The 24,705-nt window shown below is 51.0% G+C and overlaps 1 protein-coding gene across 10 annotated transcripts in view; it reads right to left on the bottom strand.

Moving 5' to 3' along the window:
* Positions 1–24,705, bottom strand: part of SNX25 (sorting nexin 25) — a 164,137-nt gene that overhangs the window by 13,886 nt on the left and 125,546 nt on the right. For 9 of the 10 annotated variants that reach the window (XM_064272930.1, XM_064272932.1, XM_064272931.1 and 6 more), the window contains 5 exons: positions 13,341–13,505; positions 11,046–11,163; positions 5,648–5,714; positions 1,247–1,428; positions 545–645 (listed from right to left, as the gene is read on the bottom strand). In XM_064272930.1, the coding sequence (XP_064129000.1) occupies positions 545–645; positions 1,247–1,428; positions 5,648–5,714; positions 11,046–11,163; positions 13,341–13,505 (633 nt within the window). Of the gene's footprint in view, positions 1–544; positions 646–1,246; positions 1,429–5,647; positions 5,715–7,293; positions 7,498–11,045; positions 11,164–13,340; positions 13,506–24,705 lie in introns of those variants that run through there. The other variant, XM_064272933.1, reaches the window with a different exon arrangement.

A 24,705-nucleotide genomic window follows, 5' to 3' on the forward strand; every position in this document is an offset into this window, starting at 1 on the left:
GAGAGAAGGAAAAAAGGTAGGAAAAAAAGGTGTTTTTCTCCAAGGGTTTACTCAGACGTCTACACACGAGAGCAAGTCTAACTCAGGGCTGAGATTATTCTCTGTGAATAAGTGACTCTCAAACGATTCTCATCTATTTCTCATGTTAAATAAACGCCCACTTAGCACCAGACTGATTCATTTTTATGGTCTGTTAACCATTATCGAACCATCAACAATATTTACTATTGCTGACTACCATCAGTGATAACCAGGAAAGTCTGCTTTGCTGAGATAGGAAAACCAAGCAGTCAGGCAGAAACGTGGCACCGGACGTCGAGAGAGACAGTGAGTGTGAGGATGAGAAGGCTGCATCCACTGGGGGTTGTTTTTTCTTCTTTTTTTTTTAAGCCAAACAAAAAACACAAAGCAGAAAAAATGGGTTCAGGGTTATAAGTAACAAGAGTGACTAACAACATAAGAGATTAAAATCTACCCCAAAATGTGAACAGAAATACAAAAGCCAAGACATAATCAATCCGCTGGTAGGTGTTAATTTACTCACATACAACAGATGCTTATTGGCTCTTGTTTCTTGCAGCGCATTGAATATTTTTATTATACCATGGCGGGCATTTTGCTGTCCAACAAGGCTCTGAAGCATATCTGAATTTAAAAATGAAATGGAATGAAATTTCTCATCTATGCTGCTGTTGATAAAGTGCACAACGCAGACAGTCCATGAAAAGCTGTCACCTGATACATGCACAGTGAATGAAAGGCACTGAGACATAAGGAACATGAATGGCCAGTTTTTCCAATTGTTTAAAAAGAAAATAAAAGTATTTAGAGTTTTTCAACATAAAGGCATTTACACAGGCTACAATTTTAATATAGTGCTACCCAATTAAAAATGAAGCTCTCCAAACAGTATACTTCAGCAGGATTCCTAAAGCACATAATTTATTATCTATTCCAAAACATTTTTCTAGTTAAAAGAAAGTATTCTAACCAGTAGTGCTCTTGTTAAGCTTCTCAGTGTAATTTCTTATCAAAGGACAAGAAATGCACCCCCCCCCAAAAATTATCATTTTTTTCATGGTAACTGTTTCCTAAGATATATACGTGCTTATATCTATAGGCTCACTATGAGTCGGAATCGACTCAACGGCAACGTTTTTTTTTAATATCTATAAAATGCCTTAATAAAGCGGTTAACATTCCCGTTTTCTCCCTCCACTTTTCAGGACACTAACCCAGACCTCACCTGGAATGTTTTCAAGTAGCTTCTGCTGTGCTCGCTGTTTTGTTTCCGGACTTTGCTGTTTGTTTCTGATTGTGGTTGGTGGTGCCAATTTCCCATTTGGCCAAAAAGCATCCCGGAAAACACTGATGTAGTAAACCAACATTTGCTCACTGAAAATCCAGTTCACTGTATCCCGGATTTGTCTTTTAAGAGAAAAATATTTCTTGGATGATTTTTTAAAAATTTTGTACTCTATTCTCAAAAGGCGTTTATCAATGGGGGTAGGTTAAGATACAGCCTGATCTAAACGTTGATGAATAAACTATGAATTGGGTTTTTTTAACTCTGGCTTTGAAAGTTGTTTTTTATTTTTTACTGCTGGATGGCCACTCATCCCTGAGGCTCACGTTTTCATTGGCAATGACTTCTCTAAACGCTTGAGTGCAGCACCTTTCAGTCTGTACATTCAGGACCTGAGAGGGGACTGACTGATTTTTTTGAAGCTTGCAGCTACTCTAACTGCGCACAGTACTCAATACACTAATTTCTCCATGAAGTGGCATAAACGGCCTGGCAAACCTCCCTGAGATCCTAAGCTTTTTCACCAGCTGTCTCTGAGTGTTGCTATGGCAGATAACTGGGCAGAATACTCCAACCCGGGGGACTTCTCCTATGCTCCTGAGGCAAGGAAAAAAAGATACTCCCTTTTACCACAAAGTGAAGGACTTTGAAAAGGTACACTGCTAATCTAGCCCATTCTAAATTTCCATGTGAATGAAAAACTGGGCAGACATTTGACTTGCGCAGTTACCCACAAAGAGCTCTTATCTGGCTGCCCAGGTCTTCCACACAAGCCCATTTCCTCAGTCATTAGTCAAATTCTAGCCAGTTACAGGACTTCTGCTGTCAGGAGTCAAGAAAACACAGTTCAAAGAGCCCAAGAGTAGCTAAGAATCATCTCAGTTATTATTACCAGGAAGACCTGAAATTTCAATCTCAATTCAAAAACAGCGTTAAAACAAGAAGTCCTTTAAGAATCTGACTTCCCAACCAGCTTTTTAAAGAGATGAGGTAAGATTTTCAGAAATGGTATCTGAAACAGGTGTTCCAAACATAATACATCGTACACAGCGATCAGCCACTACTGAACTGAACGTCTAAACTCCACTGAGTCAAAACTACAATGTTAATTCTGTGTATAACTACATGTTTCCCAAGATACTTCCCTACATTGCTTTGAACTGTGCAGTACAAATACAGACCAAATAAAGTTACTAACAACCTCTGCTTTGAGAGAGACTGCCTGTCTGCATTCCTAAGAAAAATCTACAGAAATATGTCAGCATCTTGTTTTTGTTCTGTAGTCTTGTTTTGGGTTAATCATTAACATTACAGGAAGAAATTTTCAATTTACAGCTTAAAATTAGGTAAGTGACTTTTCCCAAAGGCCATAACCTAAGTCTGTTTTACCAGTTTAGATCTGATTTTCTGTTAGACAAAACCTGTAGGAAGCTCTTGAAGCAACGCTGGTATGTGAAATTTTACTTGCACAGGGCAGGAGGGATGCACTGTAAAAAAAACTGCTGCTTAATTTCACGATGTGTAATCATCCACTGAAGGCAGAAATAGCAAAGGGCCAGGTCTCCGCATTCTCTACCTGAAAACAGGGCCACTGAAACGAACAGCCTGAAATTGTCTAAAGGAAGCCTCTCCTCCAGCCCATGGAAATCACTGCCGTGTGTATTCACCACTCACAGGCCACGGCTGCTCGGTTTATAACTAACAGCCAGAACCACAAATACCAGCAGGGAAAGTCCCCCTGATCTGGTGAAACTGAAAAGGAAAATGAATGAGCAAATAAGGTCATTTTGGAAATTTCTTTATCCAAGGCCTGTCAATAACTAAGGTAAGAGGGTTGCCTTAGATGGTAACAGTAAGTTAAACAGGCATTTTTCTGATTAAAACAAAAGTCTGATTTTAATCAACTGGATAAGCTTCTGATGAGCAGCTAAAGCCATTTTTTAAATTTTTGAGGTAAATTTTTATTTATGACTACAAAGAAAATATATCCTTTTTGCAAATCAATAAAAATACAAGTGTTCTCCACTATGTTTTTCAGAAAAATTTATAGGATCTGTATGATAAAACTATCATATTAATTAACTTTCTACATATATTTGACAACTAAATCTTTCACTTAGAAAAATCTAAAAATTTCATCTTAAACTTTATTTTGCTGTTTAAAAAAAAGCTGACTTTTTTCTTATTTCTAGCATCTGACTCAAAGTCCTAATGTTTATCTCTTAAAGAATACTAAGTACAGAGTTACAATTTAAAAAGCCTTGAAAATGGCAGTTCCAACTTTCAGCTGCAAAGACAACATTAAGTCATGGCTGGGAAAAGCAGGCCCCATGCTGGGGGTGGGCGGGAGTCTTGGTTCCTCCTATCACTGACCATCCCTGTGGCCTTAGGTATGTCACTTGACCTCCTTGGGTCACGGCTTCCTCACCTGCAAAACGAGGCACACTAACCTCTACAGCCCCTCTAGGCCTGACTCTGTCCTGCTGCCGTCAGGTCGGGCCCCCGCACAGCGGGGATCTGCCGTCAGGTCGGGCCCCCCGCACAGCGGGGATCTGCCGTCAGGTCGGGCCCCCCGCACAGCGGGGATCTGCCGTCAGGTCGGGCCCCCCGCACAGCGGGGATCTGCCGTCAGGTCGGGCCCCCCGCACAGCGGGGATCTGCCATCAGGTCGGGCCCCCCGCACAGCGGGGATCTGCCGTCAGGTCGGGCCCCCCGCACAGCGGGGATCTGCCGTCAGGTCGGGCCCCCCGCACAGCGGGGATCTGCCGTCAGGTCGGGCCCCCCGCACAGCGGGGATCTGCCGTCAGGTCGGGCCCCCCGCACAGCGGGGATCTGCCGTCAGGTCGGGCCCCCCGCACAGCGGGGATCTGCCGTCAGGTCGGGCCCCCCGCACAGCGGGGATCTGCCGTCAGGTCGGGCCCCCCGCACAGCGGGGATCTGCCGTCAGGTCGGGCCCCCCGCACAGCGGGGATCTGCCGTCAGGTCGGGCCCCCCGCACAGCGGGGATCTGCCGTCAGGTCGGGCCCCCCGCACAGCGGGGATCTGCCGTCAGGTCGGGCCCCCCGCACAGCGGGGATCTGCCGTCAGGTCGGGCCCCCCGCACAGCGGGGATCTGCCGTCAGGTCGGGCCCCCCGCACAGCGGGGATCTGCCGTCAGGTCGGGCCCCCCGCACAGCGGGGATCTGCCGTCAGGTCGGGCCCCCGCACAGCGGGGATCTGCCGTCAGGTCGGGCCCCGCACAGCGGGGTCTGCCGTCAAGTCTGCCCCTGCATAGCGGGGTCTGCCGTCAAGTCGGCCCCTGCACAGCGGGGTCAGACGTTCTCATCCATCCCGTCTTCACTGGCTGGTTTTTCTAAGTAGATCACCAGGCCTTCCTCCTTAGTCCATCGTGGTCTGAAAGCTCCACTGAAGTCTGCTCAGCATCACAGCAATACCCAAGCCTCTGCTGACAGACGGGGGTGTTTGTGCACAGGTGCACCGACCGGGAGCTGAACCCGTGTCTCCCGCATGAAAGGTGAGAATCCTGCCACTGAACCACCATTGCCCCCAACTCTTTATAAACCTATCGAAATGATTCTGTTTGACTTCCACTGGTTGCATAATTTTGCAGTTTTGAAAAATTTCAATATTTTACTAGAAACTAATATTAATTCACTGTGAGTTCTCCGTAACAGACCCACTGGGCTTACATAAATGAATGACCAAAATGTGGATTGCTTTTCATGAACAACACTAGAACACTCTGTGACAGATGCGTACATATATAATATACATATTTCTATGTATATGGATAATGTATAAACACAACAGACTAAACACACCATTTACAATAGTGTTATATGAATAAGACACACACAAACACATACCTGATGTAGACTCAAGTATTAACTAACAAGAAGAATTACCATTTTAATGCTGCGTCGATAATATGAGGTTTGTATTTCCCTTCAAATAAACACCTGCCATGTGATCCTCACCTCGCTTTCATTCTGGCTCAGGACTGATTACACTCCCTCCTCCCATAATGTGGCATGAAAACACTACACCCAAGACACTCAAACCAGTCAAGAACTTCACAGAACAGAACCTTCTGACCATGGCTGGCCGGAACGTCAGAACTAGCTCCAGCTTTTACTGTCTAATTCATCATACAACGCAGTGGCAGAAACTCTTCCAGAAATCAGCTTCCCTATTCAATCTTAGAATCATAACAGAAACAAAATTAAGAGAAAATAAAATCCCTCCAGCTAGAGAGATCACTGGCTACCATACCATGAAGTAATCTGACTACTAAGACAAAGAGTAAAGCAAGAATTAAAACATTAATTTCGTGTTACTCACTTGTTGATGGTTCTTCCAAAAGTGACCTGAACAAGAGCAATTAATGTTCTTCTCACCCATTTAAACACTAAAATATAAACCAGAGGAAAAGTGTTATCACAGGATACCAAACCATGACGTTTTCATAGCTGTGCAAAGCATAAATCTATGCATTTAATTCAGTCTGAGCCCTGACAACAAGTCAGGCCTATAGTATCTGCCGAACTGAGGTCTAGACTAGCAACTTCTGTCCAGAAAAACTCCTATTTTCTGCTTAGCAAGGGAAAAAATATGAGCTAAGAGTTTCTACAGCTTTTCAGTGCCTGAACAACAGCTGAGCTAGCAAGTGGAAATACTCCACTTCCTATGTTGCTGGGTTACTGACAACATGTCTCTCTCCCACTGGCAGACAGAGTAATTCCTATTTCTGATTTCTGTCTGGCTCATGGGACCCGATTTTCTAACATACCACTCTGAATGAGAAACATCTGTAGTCAAATGTTGACAAATATTTTGAGATTATTAATAAACTGACATGTCTAAATGCTTGCATTTCGATAGTAGTTGTAGATCGTCACGTACTTTTTAAGTACATTTCACACTTTTGGAGGAGGAAAGGTGAACTGCAAAGAGCCAGGATCTTGAGTCAGATGTGAACTGAACACTCTGCTGCACCACTTCCTACGGTGTCCATATACCACTGCCGTAAGTCGATTCCCACTCATAGTGACCCTACAGAACAGAATAGAGTCACCCCATAGGGTTTCCAAGGCTGTAATCTTTACAGAAGCAGACTGCCAGTTTTCTCCCTCGGAGTGGCTGGTGGGTTTGAACCCACAACCTTTCAGTAAGCAGTCACGTCCTTAACCACTGTACCACCTGGCCTTCATATAGGAGTTGGCCATAAATCACCCCCTAGCCTCAGTTTCCTCATCTGGCAAAGGATGATAGGAACACTTGCTTTTTTTGCTCTGGGGGTCTTGTCAATATTACGTGTGAAAAGGCTTTGTGGAGAGTTTTACAAATCTAAATTTTCATTATTAGCATGGAGACACATTTTTATAGGTAAAGAATGAACATAAACCAAAAAGAAGGCAAAGAAATGCTGTGAGGATGTTGTAGGTCCACAAATTGGAATTTAACCCCAAATTTCCATTTATATTCACCTCCATTCACTGAAGTGTTTGGCTGACATGTGGGAAATTCACACCTCAGTCTATTGGGGCCAAGGGCTCGGGGTTCTGGCGCTCAGTAAGAAAACACAGAAAGAACAAATCCACAGGCATCTCCATACAACGGGAGCTGCACCAACAGAAGTCAACAGTCAAGACAGCCTCGGTTTAGACATTCTAAAGTCATTTCTAATGTTTAAGTGGATCTAAATGTCCAGTTACAGTTGTGTCATTAATAATCCTTTAAGCAAAAATCAAGCGTTAGTGTCAGACCAACCAAAACCAAACCCACTGCTGTCGAATCGGTTCCGACTCACAGCGGCCACAGAGGGTTTCCGAGGCTGTAAATCTCTACGGAAGTAGATTGCCACATCTTTCTCCTGCAGAGCCACTGGTGGTTTCAAACCGCCGACCTTTTGTTAACAGTCGAGCACTTTAACCACCGTGCCACCAGGGCTCCTTTTAATGTCACAACTACGCCTCAGAAACGTCTTGAGACATTTGACGGAATTCAGAAGCACGAGGCCAGTGTAGCAGAGTTGTTATCCTCAGCAGACGTGCCACCAGGGAGGCCGTGATGATCGCTCGCTGTCACTGGGTCCTGCTAGGGCAGCAGGGTGCTAGGGCAGCAGGGAGGTAGGAACCCCGAGGTCTGAGGACGTGTCTCAGCTCCAGCCAGGAGGTCTCACAGCCGTGTGACTGGTTACAAGAAAGGCTTATTACTGGTCTTTTTACAGACTGACTCGAGCAGGAACCAGATACGGTTTTGGTGCACATCTCCACCACCCCGATCTCCCCTTACTCTACTGTTTTTTCCTACCCTTCCCCAGCCCCACAACACACATTAAAAAAAAAAAAACAAAAAAACCCATCATTTCTTTTAAGGACTCACTTGTTCAACAGAGGCAGCTGCAGCAGAACTAAGATTGTGCTGATGGCAAATATATCACATCTCATTTTAAGTGATGTTCTATTTATTCCCCTCTGAAATGTCACTAGCAAAACCAAATACGCTTCTGAGCAGGACTACGGGGGAGGCAGCACACACGGCAAAGGCAGCTGCGGAGCCCCACTCTTGCCCCACTGGCTCTGCCAGTCCTCACCTCTCTTAGCCTCTGCATCACGAAGGAGGCACTAGCAAAGGCCAGGATAATGCTTCCGCATTCCTATCAACTCTATGGGAAAAAGGGGGAATTCACGGTTTAACGGGCCAGATTTCACTGAGGAAGTCAGACACCATATTCAGATTTTGGGTGGAGTGCTTATTTTTTGTTTGTTTTTTAATACTGAATCAAGTTAAACATCAGTATATACCTTAAAGTGTCGAAAACATGAAAAGGTCACAACTTTTACATCTGAAAGGATTTTTAATATTTGGATAATATTCCATCATACGGGTATGTCTTAAATAATTTGACTTTCCCCATTTCTGAAGTTTAGCTTAGTTCCAACTTTTTTTCACTAAAACGAACATCCTTATATATAAATCTCTGCCTGTAGTCTAGAATGTAACTTGGTCTCCTACTTAGTGTGAGTTACATCTGTAAAGCCCTTATACTATAAACTCACTGAAGGCAGAACCTACATCTGATATATTTTTTGTTTACCCTACAGGGCTATATATATAAAATATATGCTCCAAAATTACTGGCTGATTGATATATTTTCTTAGCTTTGGCTTGGGGGAAAAAAGTTCAGTGATCATTCATTCATGTTCAAAGATAATTTCTGCACTTAAAATTTTCTTGTCCATTCACTCGTCAGTCCATCCACTCAGGCGTTTTACTGATCACCTTGGAAACCCTGGTGGCATAGTGGTTAAGTGCTACGGCTGCTAACCAAAGGGTCAGCAGTTCGAATCTGCCAGATGCTCCTTGGAAACTCTACGGGACAGTTCTACTCTGTCCTATAGGGTCGCTATGAGTCGGAATCGACTCGACAGCACTGGGTTTGGTTTTTGGTTTTGGACCACGGGACAGGCGTTTACAGTATTACTGAGGATTAGACACCTAAGACTAGCACAACAAGTGTTTAACAGCACTTGAAATTTTTTCCACCTGCTAACGATTCTTCAAGTGCTGCGTTAAGGGACAGATAAATAAGAAGGGATGCTTCTGTAGCCTTGTTTCCCACACAGGAACAACTCTTAGCCCATCTCTTCCCTTAAGGGGAAAGGTGCTGATCTGAGTGAACAGAGTCCAGGGCATTCACGGGGCAACACTTTACTGGCAGGTGACATTACTGTGCCTTGCAAATCCTTGCTCTTCTCATTTGCTTCCCCTTCTAGGTGGCTGGGTATACCTTATGGCACCTCTAAGCTCCAGGTAGGATTCTGGTCTCATGATTTATTGTTTTGGGGCCCTGTGGAATAGGAAGACAGCCCTATTGAAGACTCAAGATGAAGCCATGCGCTCCCATCTGACCTTTCACTGAAGTGCTGCGTTTGGGGTGGGGGGGTCCAGGCACTTCTGCAGCTCTTTAAAAATGGTATTCTGGCTCCCATTTTGCTGTTGTTTCTTCTAAGCACATCTCCCTCAGAAACTCTAGGGCAGGATTTTCAACCTTGGCACTTGCTGACATTTTGAGCAGGTAATTCTCTGTTGGGGGGCGCTGTCCTGTGCACCTTCTCCTCCCTAATTTGTGACAACACCAACAAAATGTCCCCAGACATCGCCAAATATCCCTGGGGGGCAAACTACCCCTGCCTCCTCTCCCTGCTGCAGTGAGAACCTCTGCCTGAGGAACAAAGGTGGCTGAAAACAGCACCAAAACCTCACCTTCGACAACCGGGTTCTTCCTCTGCTAACACAATTAGGTTCTCATAACTTCTGGAGGTAAAACTTTGATGTTCTGAGTCACTTAACAAATGCAATGACTTTTGTCTTTCTGTATTCAGTGGAACATGGTGCTGGGTAAATGAGAACCCTAAGCTCCATGAGTACAGAGGCAATATCTGTCTGAAGGTTATATCCTTGGTTCCCAACATAGTGTTTGGCTGGCCCTTAAACATATGTGTTTAATTTCATAACATGGAGGAATCTGGAAGGCGTTATGCTGAGTGAAATTAGTCAAATATAAAAGGACAAATATTGTATGAGACCACTATTATAAGAACTCCAGATAAAGTTTAAACAGAAGAAAATATACTTTGATGGTTATGAGGGTAGGGAGGGAGGGAGAGGGATATTCACTAACTAGATAGTAGACAAGAATTTTTTTAGGTAAAGGGAAAGGCAACACATAACACAGGGATAGTCAGTACAACTGGACTAAACCAAAAGCAAAGAAATTTCCTCAATACAACCAAAAGCTTTGAAGGCCAGAGTAGCAGGGACAGGGGTGTGGGGGCCATGGTTTCAGGGGTCATCTAGGTCAGCTGGCATAACAAAATGTATTAAGAAAATGGCCTGCATTCCACTTTGGTGAGAGGCGTCTAGGGTCATAAACACTAGGAAGCGGCCATTTAAGATGCATAAATTGGTCTCAACCCATCTGGAACAAGGGAGAATGAAGAATACTGATGACACAAGGTAAATATGAGCCCAAGAGACAGAAAGGGCCACATAAACCAGAGACTTCATTGGCCTGAGACCTGAAGAGCTAGATGGTGCCCGGCTACCACTGAGACTGCCCTGACAGGGAATACAACAGGAATCCCTGATGGAGCAGGAGAGCAGTGGGATGCAGATCTTAAATTCTCGTAAAAAGACCAGGCTTAATGGTCTGATTGAGACCGGAGGGACCCTCATGGTCACGGTCCCCAGACCCTTTGATAGCCCAAGACTGGAACCATTCCCGAGACCAACTCTACAGACAGGGATTGGCCTGGACTATAAGATAGACAATGGTGCTGGTGACGAGTGAACTTTGTGGCTTGACACATATACTACGCAGGTGACTCCTGTCTGGTGGTGAGATGAGAAGGAAGAGGGGGACAGAAGCTGGTTGAATGGACACGGGGAATACGGGGTAGAAAGGAGGAATGTGCTGTCTCATTAAGGGGAGAGCAGCTGGGAGTGCACGTTGGGCTGTGTATGGCTTTTTGTATAAGAGACTGACTTGATTTATAAACTTTCACCTAAAGCACAATAAATACATTTTTAAAAAATGTGTTTAATGAATGAATGTATGAATATAAATACATGTCTGATTCACTTCAGGAATAAAGGGATATTAGGTGTGCGTGAGGGTGTGTGTGTGTGTCACTTAACCAGCAAATACCACTAAATAGTAACAAAGAAGCTTACTTCCTCGAAGTTCAAAAATCTCCCCAATCAACATGAAACACGGTTCAGCCAAGGCGTCTTTCCTCCCATCCATGTCATCACCATAATCTGACAGGTCACTGTCCTCCTCTGTCTCCTCCTGCGGATGCAGCAAAGTCACAGGAATCAGAGCACGTATCCAAGAACACGGGTAGACGTGTTCTCCTTCTTCAAAAGTAAATTCCAAACAAAGTAAGTCCTCGTTTGTTTTTTTTTTTAATCGGAAAAAAAAAAGTAAATTCCAAACTATTGGCTCAGATTTTTAGCCTTACATAATCCTTCAACTTTCCAAATGCAGAAATCTATTTCCAACATGATGGACAGAACACATCTAACCTGAGGGAGGAGCCTGATTCAAACTTTAAGTTAATTCTAAACTCTGTCACTATACAAACAACCAGTGAATTAACAAATGTTTTCTAATCATCTTAAGTTTAAAAGGCTTTTAAACTTAAATGACTTTAAATTCACTTTTTTTTTTTTTTTAAAAAAAATATGCATCTGAAAGTAATTTAGCTATTTGTAAAGTTTTGACTCAAGCTTTTATTCCGTACTTCAGCTACTCTCATTTCCTGACCTGTGTTATCTGCACGGTTCTGTTCAGAACTTACGATACGCCAGGCACCAAGCTGGTGCAAACGAGTGTGATGGAGCCAGCCTTTCAGTGGTCCACGACTACCTGGGAGACTCACAAATACACAGCAGCTGCTTCTGTCAGGCAGGATGGGGCGGTACCACAGAGGTGCAAACATCAGACAGTGGAAGGCCGGGTGAGGAAGGCCATTCTAATGTCTGCATACAGGTGAAAGCTGGAGTGGTGGCACCAATGACAAGACACTGGGGGGTGTCTACACTGGGTGAGCTGAGGAAAGGACTAAGGAGAAGCCACAGAAGTGGGAGAAGATCTCTAAAAATACACACAAGCCCAGCAACATCAAAGACTTCAAAGAGGTTGAGGAAGGGGAGGACTGAGAGGAAGCCACTGGATGTGGCCATGGATGCTCACCTTCAAAGAGTAACCTCAGTAGTTACTGAGCTGTAATGTAAACCCCAGGGGGTTCAGGAATAAATGGGTTTAATGGAGGTAAGTAGCCAAGTACAGGCAGACACAGCATGGATGGTCACGAACAAAAGATGTGGGACAGAAGCTTGGCAGGGAAGCGGGTTTACCATCAACCTGAACACAGGTGTGAGTATGTTATAGGGTCTACACTGATTTATCCCCCAGCTCAGAATGCAGTAACAGTAGAATGTTGCTTTTCATCTCCATCTATCCAAACTCTTTAAACCAATCCTGGTGAGGTACGTGAGTGAGGACAGTGGCATTTGGGGATGGACTAAGGAGATGCCAAATTTTGGAGATGTTCTTGTGCAATCTGCTAGAGAGTGAAGAAAGGGGTTCCAGTGGCTTAAACTTAGGTTGGGCTGAAGCCCAAAATATAAGGTCACACAAATATCTGAAGTCTCTCTTGATTCATTCCTTTACGCATAGCTGTATTTGCTAGAGTCTTCTTGCTTTGAAAACGTTCCATGGTTCTCCATTCCCAAAGAATAAAGTCTCAACTCCTCAGTGTGACATTTGAGGCCTTCAACGGCCCTGCTCCTTCCCTCTACCCTTTGCCTCATCTTCCATTAGACCAACACGGAACGCCTCCCTCTCCTCAAAGGACAAACTGACTATTCCAAACACACCCTCCTCATTCCTGAACCTCCTACTCATCCACAACGACTGTCCTCACTCAGCTCTCCCCCCTACCCCCACCGCAGAACTGCTTTCCTGTAGGGGGGCTCCTCAGCTTCCCCACCCCCCCAGGACTGCTTTCCTGTAGGGGGGCTCCTCAGCTTCCCCACCCCCCCCAGGACTGCTTTCCTGTAGGGGGGCTCCTCAGCTTCCACCCCGCCCCCCCGCCAGGGACTGCTTTCCTGTAGGGGGCTCCTCAGCTCCCCGAGCCAGAACTGCTTTCCTGTAGGGGGCTCCTTAGCTTTCCCCCCCTCAGGACTGCTTTCCCGTAGGGGTCTCCTAGAGAACTCCCATTCATATTTCACTTTCCCACCTTCACTAATCCTTTTAGTGCTGTACCTTATCTCTTCCAAGTGGCTTGTGGGGGAGGACAAGCAAGTGCCCCCAAATATGATGGAGATAATCACCGAAAATAGACATTTGCTTTTGTTCCCATTAGCAACATTCTTTCAACAAATATCTGTTAATTCAAACAGCCTTCAAAAAGACACCCAGTTAAATATATTACAAAATTGAACCACCTTTAAATGACTCACCTCCTGGTGGGAGAAAAAGTCACGAGGAAGTCTTTCCAAAAATGAGGCTAATGAAAAAGTGGGTTTTTTCCCCTGCACGTCAATGACCTTGAGGTAGTCAGGAGAAGGGCTCAAAAAGGCATAAAGTGCTTCACTCTGACACAGTCTTTCATCTGAGAGCAGGTTCTGTGAAAGAAAGAGAACTGATCATTCCTCAATAGGAACATATCCACGCTACCAGGAGCCACTACACGTAAAGGCACCAAATACCAAGCCCATTGCCAGCAAGTTGATTCAGACTCATGGCGACTCTATAGGACAGAGGAGAGCTGCCCGTAGGGTTGCCAAGGAGTGGGTGGTGGATTTGAACTGCCAACCTTTCAGTTAGCAGCCGAGCACTTAACCACCATGCCACCAGGCCCCCAAGTAAAGGCAAACAAGGCAGAACTGACTGTGTTGGGGGATCTACTTTCATCCTAATTCTGAACCTGAAATCGTTCTCTTTTCCCCCTGAAATAAAACATTTAAGACCAATTCTCAATGACTTTAACGGCAAACACTCCTCTCCAGGTTAACTGAGCGTGTCCTAACCACTCTGCGTATGGGGGATACTGTGCAGACAAGAGAACTCACTCTGGTTTGCACAATCCTTACTCATTCCAGTTCCTGCAACAAAAAATTCTTACTTCGCATACAGCTTACCTCCCGGGGCACCGCCTTCAAAAGTCAACTTAACTTCCACTCATTTATGTCTGAACAACTTAACTTTTGCACATTACACATGGACAGCACTGAACCACCCGTTTATGGCTATGGTCAGGCTGTGTACATCAGCTGAAAAAAGAACTGAGTTATCCCATGGTGGTCTGCCTGCAGGAAACGATTCCACTGTGCGGCCACCTCCCAAGAAGTGCTTGTTTACATGATTATATAAGATCCTTCCTAGAGCCAGCAACCTTGAGAGGGCCCATACTGCCACTCAGGGACTGGGGACAGCATCAGCACTGCAGGTTCACCAGCGTCATGAGCCACAGCGGAGTGGTCTGACGCGCCAGCTTCATGAGCCACAGCGGAGTGCTCTGACCACAGGCAGGTCCCGCCTCAGGGGAATGGAGATCCAGGGACAGCGCCAGCTTCATGAGCCACAGCGGAGTGCTCTGACCACAGGCAGGTCCCGCCTCAGGGGAATGGAGATCCAGGGACAGCGCCAGCTTCATGAGCCACAGCGGAGTGCTCTGACCACAGGCAGGTCCCGCCTCAGGGGAATGGAGATCCAGGGACAGCGCCAGCTTCATGAGCCACAGCGGAGTGCTCTGACCACAGGCAGGTCCCGCCTCAGGGGAATGGAGATCCAGGGACAGCGCCAGCTTCATGAGCCACAGCGGAGTGCTCTGACCACAGGCAGGTCCCGCCTCAGGGGAATGGAGATCCAGGGACAGCGCCAGCTTCATGAGCCACAGCGGAGTGGTCTGACGGAGGGCAGGTCCTGCCTCAGGGGAATGGAGATCCAGGGACAGCGCCAGCTTCATGAGCCACAGCGGAGTGGTCTGACCACAGGCAGGTCCTGCCTCAGGGGAATGGAGATCCAGGGACAGCGCCAGCTTCATGAGCCACAGCGGAGTGCTCTGACCACAGGCAGGTCCTGCCTCAGGGGAATGGAGATCCAGGGACAGCGCCAGCTTCATGAGCCACAGCGGAGTGCTCTGACCACAGGCAGGTCCCGCCTCAGGGGAATGGAGGTCCAGGGACAGCGCCAGCTTCATGAGCCACAGCGGAGTGCTCTGACCACAGGCAGGTCCCGCCTCAGGGGAATGGAGATCCAGGGACAGCGCCAGCTTCATGAGCCACAGCGGAGTGGTCTGACGGAGGGCAGGTCCTGCCTCAGGGGAATGGAGATCCAGGGACAGCGCCAGCTTCATGAGCCACAGCGGAGTGCTCTGACCACAGGCAGGTCCCGCCTCAGGGGAATGGAGATCCAGGGACAGCGCCAGCTTCATGAGCCACAGCGGAGTGGTCTGACGGAGGGCAGGTCCCGCCTCAGGGGAATGGAGGTCCAGGGACAGCGCCAGCTTCATGAGCCACAGCGGAGTGCTCTGACGGAGGGCAGGTCCCGCCTCAGGGGAATGGAGATCCAGGGACAGCGCCAGCTTCATGAGCCACAGCGGAGTGGTCTGACGGAGGGCAGGTCCCGCCTCAGGGGAATGGAGGTCCAGGGACAGCGCCAGCTTCATGAGCCACAGCGGAGTGGTCTGACGGAGGGCAGGTCCCGCCTCAGGGGAATGGAGATCCAGGGAAAGCGCCAGCTTCATGAGCCACAGCGGAGTGGTCTGAAGGAGGGCAGGTCCCGCCTCAGGGGAATGGAGGTCCAGGGACAGCGCCAGCTTCATGAGCCACAGCGGAGTGGTCTGACCACAGGCAGGTCCCGCCTCAGGGGAATGGAGGTCCAGGGACAGCGCCAGCTTCATGAGCCACAGCGGAGTGGTCTGACCACAGGCAGGTCCCGCCTCAGGGGAATGGAGATCCAGGGACAGCGCCAGCTTCATGAGCCACAGCGGAGTGGTCTGACGGAGGGCAGGTCCCGCCTCAGGGGAATGGAGGTCCAGGGACAGCGCCAGCTTCATGAGCCACAGCGGAGTGGTCTGACCACAGGCAGGTCCCGCCTCAGGGGAATGGAGATCCAGGGACAGCGCCAGCGTCATGAGCCACAGCGGAGTGGTCTGACGGAGGGCAGGTCCCGCCTCAGGGGAATGGAGATCCAGGGACAGCGCCAGCTTCATGAGCCACAGCGGAGTGCTCTGACCACAGGCAGGTCCCGCCTCAGGGGAATGGAGATCCAGGGACAGCGCCAGCGTCATGAGCCACAGCGGAGTGGTCTGACGGAGGGCAGGTCCCGCCTCAGGGGAATGGAGATCCAGGGACAGCGCCAGCGTCATGAGCCACAGCGGAGTGGTCTGACGGAGGGCAGGTCCCGCCTCAGGGGAATGGAGGTCCAGGGACAGCGCCAGCTTCATGAGCCACAGCGGAGTGGTCTGACGGAGGGCAGGTCCCGCCTCAGGGGAATGGAGGTCCAGGGACAGCGCCAGCGTCATGAGCCACAGCGGAGTGGTCTGACGGAGGGCAGGTCCCGCCTCAGGGGAATGGAGGTCCAGGGACAGCGCCAGCTTCATGAGCCACAGCGGAGTGGTCTGACGGAGGGCAGGTCCCGCCTCAGGGGAATGGAGGTCCAGGGACAGCGCCAGCGTCATGAGCCACAGCGGAGTGGTCTGACCACAGGCAGGTCCCGCCTCAGGGGAATGGAGATCCAGGGACAGCGCCAGCGTCATGAGCCACAGCGGAGTGGTCTGACGGAGGGCAGGTCCCGCCTCAGGGGAATGGAGATCCAGGGACAGCGCCAGCGTCATGAGCCACAGCGGAGTGGTCTGACGGAGGGCAGGTCCCGCCTCAGGGGAATGGAGGTCCAGGGACAGCGCCAGCTTCATGAGCCACAGCGGAGTGCTCTGACCACAGGCAGGTCCCGCCTCAGGGGAATGGAGATCCAGGGACAGCGCCAGCGTCATGAGCCACAGCGGAGTGGTCTGACGGAGGGCAGGTCCCGCCTCAGGGGAATGGAGATCCAGGGACAGCGCCAGCGTCATGAGCCACAGCGGAGTGGTCTGACGGAGGGCAGGTCCCGCCTCAGGGGAATGGAGATCCAGGGACAGCGCCAGCTTCATGAGCCACAGCGGAGTGGTCTGACCACAGGCAGGTCCTGCCTCAGGGGAATGGAGATCCAGGGACAGCGCCAGCGTCATGAGCCACAGCGGAGTGCTCTGACCACAGGCAGGTCCCGCCTCAGGGGAATGGAGATCCAGGGACAGCGCCAGCTTCATGAGCCACAGCGGAGTGGTCTGACGGAGGGCAGGTTCCGCCTCAGGGGAATGGAGATCCAGGGACAGCGCCAGCGTCATGAGCCACAGCGGAGTGGTCTGACGGAGGGCAGGTCCCGCCTCAGGGGAATGGAGATCCAGGGACAGCGCCAGCTTCATGAGCCACAGCGGAGTGGTCTGACCACAGGCAGGTCCCGCCTCAGGGGAATGGAGATCCAGGGACAGCGCCAGCTTCATGAGCCACAGCGGAGTGCTCTGACCACAGGCAGGTCCCGCCTCAGGGGAATGGAGATCCAGGGACAGCGCCAGCTTCATGAGCCACAGCGGAGTGCTCTGACCACAGGCAGGTCCCGCCTCAGGGGAATGGAGATCCAGGGACAGCGCCAGGGTCATGAGCCACAGCGGAGTGGTCTGACGGAGGGCAGGTCCTGCCTCAGGGGAATGGAGGTCCAGGGACAGCGCCAGCTTCATGAGCCACAGCGGAGTGGTCTGACGGAGGGCAGGTCCCGCCTCAGGGGAATGGAGGTCCAGGGACAGCGCCAGCTTCATGAGCCACAGCGGAGTGGTCTGACCACAGGCAGGTCCCGCCTCAGGGGAATGGAGATCCAGGGACAGCGCCAGCTTCATGAGCCACAGCGGAGTGTTCTGACCACAGGCAGGTCCCGCCTCAGGGGAATGGAGATCCAGGGACAGCGCCAGCGTCATGAGCCACAGCGGAGTGGTCTGACGGAGGGCAGGTCCCGCCTCAGGGGAATGGAGGTCCAGGGACAGCGCCAGCTTCATGAGCCACAGCGGAGTGGTCTGACGGAGGGCAGGTCCCGCCTCAGGGGAATGGAGGTCCAGGGACAGCGCCAGCTTCATGAGCCACAGCGGAGTGGTCTGACGGAGGGCAGGTCCCGCCTCAGGGGAATGGAGGTCCAGGGACAGCGCCAGCTTCATGAGCCACAGCGGAGTGGTCTGACGGAGGGCAGGTCCCGCCTCAGGGGAATGGAGGTCCAGGGACAGCGCCAGCTTCATGAGCCACAGCGGAGTGGTCTGACGGAGGGCAGGTCCCGCCTCAGGGGAATGGAGATCCAGGGACAGCGCCAGCTTCATGAGCCACAGCGGAGTGCTCTGACCACAGGCAGGTCCCGCCTCAGGGGAATGGAGATCCAGGGACAGCGCCAGCGTCATGAGCCACAGCGGAGTCGTCTGACGGAGGGCAGGTCCCGCCTCAGGGGAATGGAGGTCCAGGGACAGCGCCAGCTTCATGAGCCACAGCGGAGTGGTCTGACGGAGGGCAGGTCCCGCCTCAGGGGAATGGAGGTCCAGGGACAGCGCCAGCTTCATGAGCCACAGCGGAGTGGTCTGACGGAGGGCAGGTCCCGCCTCAGGGGAATGGAGGTCCAGGGACAGCGCCAGCTTCATGAGCCACAGCGGAGTGGTCTGACGGAGGGCAGGTCCCGCCTCAGGGGAATGGAGGTCCAGGGACAGCGCCAGCTTCATGAGCCACAGCGGAGTGGTCTGACCACAGGCAGGTCCCGCCTCAGGGGAATGGAGATCCAGGGACAGCGCCAGCTTCATGAGCCACAGCGGAGTGCTCTGACCACAGGCAGGTCCCGCCTCAGGGGAATGGAGATCCAGGGACAGCGCCAGCGTCATGAGCCACAGCGGAGTGGTCTGACGGAGGGCAGGTCCTGCCTCAGGGGAATGGAGGTCCAGGGACAGCGCCAGCTTCATGAGCCACAGCGGAGTGGTCTGACGGAGGGCAGGTCCCGCCTCAGGGGAATGGAGGTCCAGGGACAGCGCCAGCTTCATGAGCCACAGCGGAGTGGTCTGACGGAGGGCAGGTCCCGCCTCAGGGGAATGGAGGTCCAGGGACAGCGCCAGCTTCATGAGCCACAGCGGAGTGCTCTGACGGAGGGCAGGTCCCGCCTCAGGGGAATGGAGGTCCAGGGACAGCGCCAGCTTCATGAGCCACAGCGGAGTGCTCTGACCACAGGCAGGTCCCGCCTCAGGGGAATGGAGGTCCAGGGACAGCGCCAGCTTCATGAGCCACAGCGGAGTGCTCTGACCACAGGCAGGTCCCGCCTCAGGGGAATGGAGGTCCAGGGACAGCGCCAGCTTCATGAGCCACAGCGGAGTGGTCTGACGGAGGGCAGGTCCCGCCTCAGGGGAATGGAGGTCCAGGGACAGCGCCAGCTTCATGAGCCACAGCGGAGTGGTCTGACGGAGGGCAGGTCCCGCCTCAGGGGAATGGAGGTCCAGGGACAGCGCCAGCTTCATGAGCCACAGCGGAGTGGTCTGACGGAGGGCAGGTCCCGCCTCAGGGGAATGGAGATCCAGGGACAGCGCCAGCTTCATGAGCCACAGCGGAGTGCTCTGACCACAGGCAGGTCCCGCCTCAGGGGAATGGAGATCCAGGGACAGCGCCAGCGTCATGAGCCACAGCGGAGTCGTCTGACGGAGGGCAGGTCCTGCCTCAGGGGAATGGAGGTCCAGGGACAGCGCCAGCTTCATGAGCCACAGCGGAGTGGTCTGACGGAGGGCAGGTCCCGCCTCAGGGGAATGGAGGTCCAGGGACAGCGCCAGCTTCATGAGCCACAGCGGAGTGGTCTGACGGAGGGCAGGTCCCGCCTCAGGGGAATGGAGGTCCAGGGACAGCGCCAGCTTCATGAGCCACAGCGGAGTGGTCTGACGGAGGGCAGGTCCCGCCTCAGGGGAATGGAGGTCCAGGGACAGCGCCAGCTTCATGAGCCACAGCGGAGTGGTCTGACCACAGGCAGGTCCCGCCTCAGGGGAATGGAGATCCAGGGACAGCGCCAGCTTCATGAGCCACAGCGGAGTGCTCTGACCACAGGCAGGTCCCGCCTCAGGGGAATGGAGATCCAGGGACAGCGCCAGCGTCATGAGCCACAGCGGAGTGGTCTGACGGAGGGCAGGTCCTGCCTCAGGGGAATGGAGGTCCAGGGACAGCGCCAGCTTCATGAGCCACAGCGGAGTGGTCTGACGGAGGGCAGGTCCCGCCTCAGGGGAATGGAGGTCCAGGGACAGCGCCAGCTTCATGAGCCACAGCGGAGTGGTCTGACGGAGGGCAGGTCCCGCCTCAGGGGAATGGAGGTCCAGGGACAGCGCCAGCTTCATGAGCCACAGCGGAGTGCTCTGACGGAGGGCAGGTCCCGCCTCAGGGGAATGGAGGTCCAGGGACAGCGCCAGCTTCATGAGCCACAGCGGAGTGCTCTGACCACAGGCAGGTCCCGCCTCAGGGGAATGGAGGTCCAGGGACAGCGCCAGCGTCATGAGCCACAGCGGAGTGGTCTGAGGGAGGGCAGGTCCCGCCTCAGGGGAATGGAGGTCCAGGGACAGCGCCAGCTTCATGAGCCAGAGCAGAGTGCTCTGACCACAGGCAGGTCCCGCCTCAGGGGAATGGAGGTCCAGGGACAGCGCCAGCTTCATGAGCCACAGCGGAGTGGTCTGACGGAGGGCAGGTCCCGCCTCAGGGGAATGGAGATCCAGGGACAGCGCCAGCTTCATGAGCCACAGCGGAGTGCTCTGACGGAGGGCAGGTCCCGCCTCAGGGGAATGGAGGTCCAGGGACAGCGCCAGCTTCATGAGCCACAGCGGAGTGCTCTGACCACAGGCAGGTCCCGCCTCAGGGGAATGGAGGTCCAGGGACAGCGCCAGCTTCATGAGCCACAGCGGAGTGCTCTGACGGAGGGCAGGTCCCGCCTCAGGGGAATGGAGATCCAGGGACAGCGCCAGCGTCATGAGCCACAGCGGAGTGCTCTGACGGAGGGCAGGTCCCGCCTCAGGGGAATGGAGGTCCAGGGACAGCGCCAGCTTCATGAGCCACAGCGGAGTGCTCTGACGGAGGGCAGGTCCCGCCTCAGGGGAATGGAGATCCAGGGACAGCGCCAGCTTCATGAGCCACAGCGGAGTGCTCTGACCACAGGCAGGTCCCGCCTCAGGGGAATGGAGGTCCAGGGACAGCGCCAGCTTCATGAGCCACAGCGGAGTGGTCTGACCACAGGCAGGTCCCGCCTCAGGGGAATGGAGGTCCAGGGACAGCGCCAGCTTCATGAGCCACAGCGGAGTGGTCTGACGGAGGGCAGGTCCTGCCTCAGGGGAATGGAGGTCCAGGGACAGCGCCAGCGTCATGAGCCACAGCGGAGTGGTCTGACGGAGGGCAGGTCCTGCCTCAGGGGAATGGAGGTCCAGGGACAGCGCCAGCGTCATGAGCCACAGCGGAGTGGTCTGACGGAGGGCAGGTCCTGCCTCAGGGGAATGGAGGTCCAGGGACAGCGCCAGCGTCATGAGCCACAGCGGAGTGGTCTGACCACAGGCAGGTCCCGCCTCAGGTGTCAGGAAGGAGGTTAGGGGTCTGGGCAAGTCAGTTTCATTACTGCCTTCCTGACCCCTGTACCCAATAAACAGGCCTTTACTCCTTCTTCAGAATTTTTTTTTAATATATAATTTTTTATTGTGCTTTAAGTGAAAGTTTACGAATCAAGTCAGTTTCTCACACAAAAACTTACATACACCTTGCTACACGCTCCCAATTACTCTCCCCCTAATGAGACAGCCCGCTCTCTCCCTCCACTCTCTCCTTTCGTGTCCATCTTGCCAGCTTCTAACCCCCTCCACCCTCTCATCTCCCCTCCAGGCAGGAGATGCCAACATAGTCTCAAGTGTCCACATGATCCATGAAACTCACTCCTCATCAGCATCTCTGTCCAACCCATTGTCCAGTCCAATCCATGTCTGAAGAGTTGGCTTCGGGAATGGTTCCTGTCCTGGGCCAACAGAAGGTCTGGGGCCCATGACCACCGGGGTCCTTCTAGTCTCAGTCAGACCATTAAGTCTGGTCTTATGAGAATTTGGGGTCTGCATCCCACTGCTCTCCTGCTCCTTCAGGGGTTCTCTGTTGTGTTCCCTGTCAAGGCAGTCATTGGTTGTAGCCAGGCACCATCTAGTTCTTCTGGTCTCAGGATGATGTAGTCTCTAGTTCATGTGGCCCTTTCTGTCTCTTGGCCTCGTAATTACCTTGTGTCCTTGGTGTTCATTCTCCTTTGATCCAGGTGGGTTGATACCAATTGATGCATCTCAGATGGCCGCTTGCTAGCGTGTAAGACCCCAGATGCCACTCTCCAAAGTGGGATGCAGAATGCTTTCTTAATAGATTTTATTATGCCAATTGACTTAGATATCCCCTGAAACCATGGTCCCCAAAGCCCCACCATGCTACTCTGGCCTTTGAAGCATTCAGTTTATTCAGGAAACTTCTTTGCTTTTGGTTTAGTCCAGTTGTGCTGACCTCCCCTGTCTTCTTCAGAATTTTAAATGTTCAGTTCACCTGGCATGTGAGGGTGGATGAGGAATGAGATACTCGCCCCTTCCCTGATCCTTCAGCTAATTCACACTCCAACGTTACTTTATAAAATAACAGAAAATTATACTGATGGTTAAGTCTCAAACTTAATACAACCAATATAAATAAAGAAATTGTTAATAGTGATAAATCTTTTGCCTAAATTATATTCTATTATAAAGGAAAATAAAATTCTGCATGAAATATTAGAAATATATCATCAAAGATAATGTCTGAGAAACAAGAAATAATTGGGATCCCATAATTTTTAAGCTGAGAATGAAACCCCACCTCCTAACCCCCACTCCGTCCAAACATTCAGAACATGTTATTTTATTCTACTGAAGGTAGTGCAGTGGTTATGCACTCAGCTGCAAGCCAAAAGGTCAGTGGTTGGAACCCACCAGCGGCTCTGTGGGAGAAAGATGTGGCAGTCTGTTTCTGTACCGATTACGGCCTCGGAAACCCTATGGGACAGCTCTTCTCTGTCTTAGAGGATCGCTGTGAATCAGAATTGACTCGAGAGCAGGGGGTTTGGTGTGGTTTAGGGAAGATCTAAAGAGAAAGGTGTGGAGCCTCCTGAGAATAGTGAGCAGCGTGTGCATGCCCAGAAGTGGGCAGAACTCTGTTGAAGGAAAAGGCAAAGGCGTTCAGCATGGCTGGAGTAGTTGCTGTGTTTGAGGGATGGAGAAGCTGGTGTACAGGCCTGAAGCAGGGCACACGTTCGATGGCATGGCCAAGAATGATCAGCTATATTATTAAATGTCTGTATTATTAGTATGCCTTGATAGGCGAGCCCTGGAGGCACAATGTTTAAGAGCTCAGCTGCTAACCAAAAGGTCGCCAGTTTGAATCCACCGGCTGCTCCTTGGATACCCTAGGGGGCAGTTCTACTCTGTTGTAGAGGGTCGCTACGAGTTGGAATCAGTTTGATGACGAGTTTGGTTTGGGTTTTTTATAGCGAACCATCTGTCATACCTAAACATTCACATAAAAAAAACATGAATGTTGATGGACTCTGCGTTAGATGGACTCTAACATGCTGGCGATCATGAGGATAACACGGGATGGGCAACATTTCTTTCTGTTGTACCTAAGATCACCACGAGACAGACAACTCAAAGGCAGCTAACAACAACAAAAGAACATTCGATGGAATCCCTTTCTCTGGACGGTCTACGGGCTGACCTTCTGAACTGCAGCCTGCTGGGCAGCCTACCTAAACACACGGAGTGGTCAGAACTTTAAAATAAACTCTTGAGAAAACGAACAACAATTTAAGCCATCATTTCCTTTGAGTTAAAAGACAAACGGGCACTTAGACCATTGCTTCCCCAGGTTTAGCGCAGATCTCTTGCCCTTAGCCATGCCCACTCCACCCACCAGCAGGGTGCCAGAGCACCCTATCTCCTGGCACGACAGCAGAACTCACTCACCCATTTCCATCATCACCTGTCCAGTAAGAGCACACACTGAACTCCCCCTGGGGCCCCACAGTACAGACATAAGCACAATTTCTGCAGCATATCAGGCAAGTTATCAGAAGGGCTGGGAAGACCAAAGTGAGACCCTCCCAGGGTCTAGAAGAAAACCAAAGAATCAGCTGGAGGATTTCAAACCTAAATACCTGGGGCTTAAAAATCTTGCATTTTTAATAACACATATTGCAATGCAAAACAAGGGGCAAAGAGGGCAAATCCCACCTTCGCTGCTAACTTCGTGGTAAAGATCAGCATGAATCCAGTTTCCACCTAGAAATGGATCCAGTTCTCACCTTGCCACAGCTCCATGGCCTCCATTACCTTGTAGCCAGCCACTTAGTGGCACGCTATCTCACCCCTGGCTGCCCTGAGCCAGGACAAAACACACAAATCATCTGCCTGTGCAGCCCTCGTCCGAATTAGCCACCCCCAGCTAAGGCAGAGTTCACAAGTTAAAAAGATCCAGGCCCCTGCTGGCCTTTACTGCCCCTTGTGGCTTCGTTAATTCTCTAGAAAGGCTCACAGAATTCCCAGACTACCTGTAACTACAGTTACCCATTTATTATAACCGGAAAAGATACAAACGAAGATGAACATCAGGTGAGGACGTTTCAGGTAAGGATCCTGGCAGGGGGCTTCTGCTGTCCCCAGGGATGCGCCACCCTCCCAAAAGCAAACGTTCTCACCAATCT

This window comes from Loxodonta africana, chromosome 19, assembly GCF_030014295.1.
Source record: "Loxodonta africana isolate mLoxAfr1 chromosome 19, mLoxAfr1.hap2, whole genome shotgun sequence".
Taxonomy (NCBI): domain Eukaryota; kingdom Metazoa; phylum Chordata; class Mammalia; order Proboscidea; family Elephantidae; genus Loxodonta; species Loxodonta africana.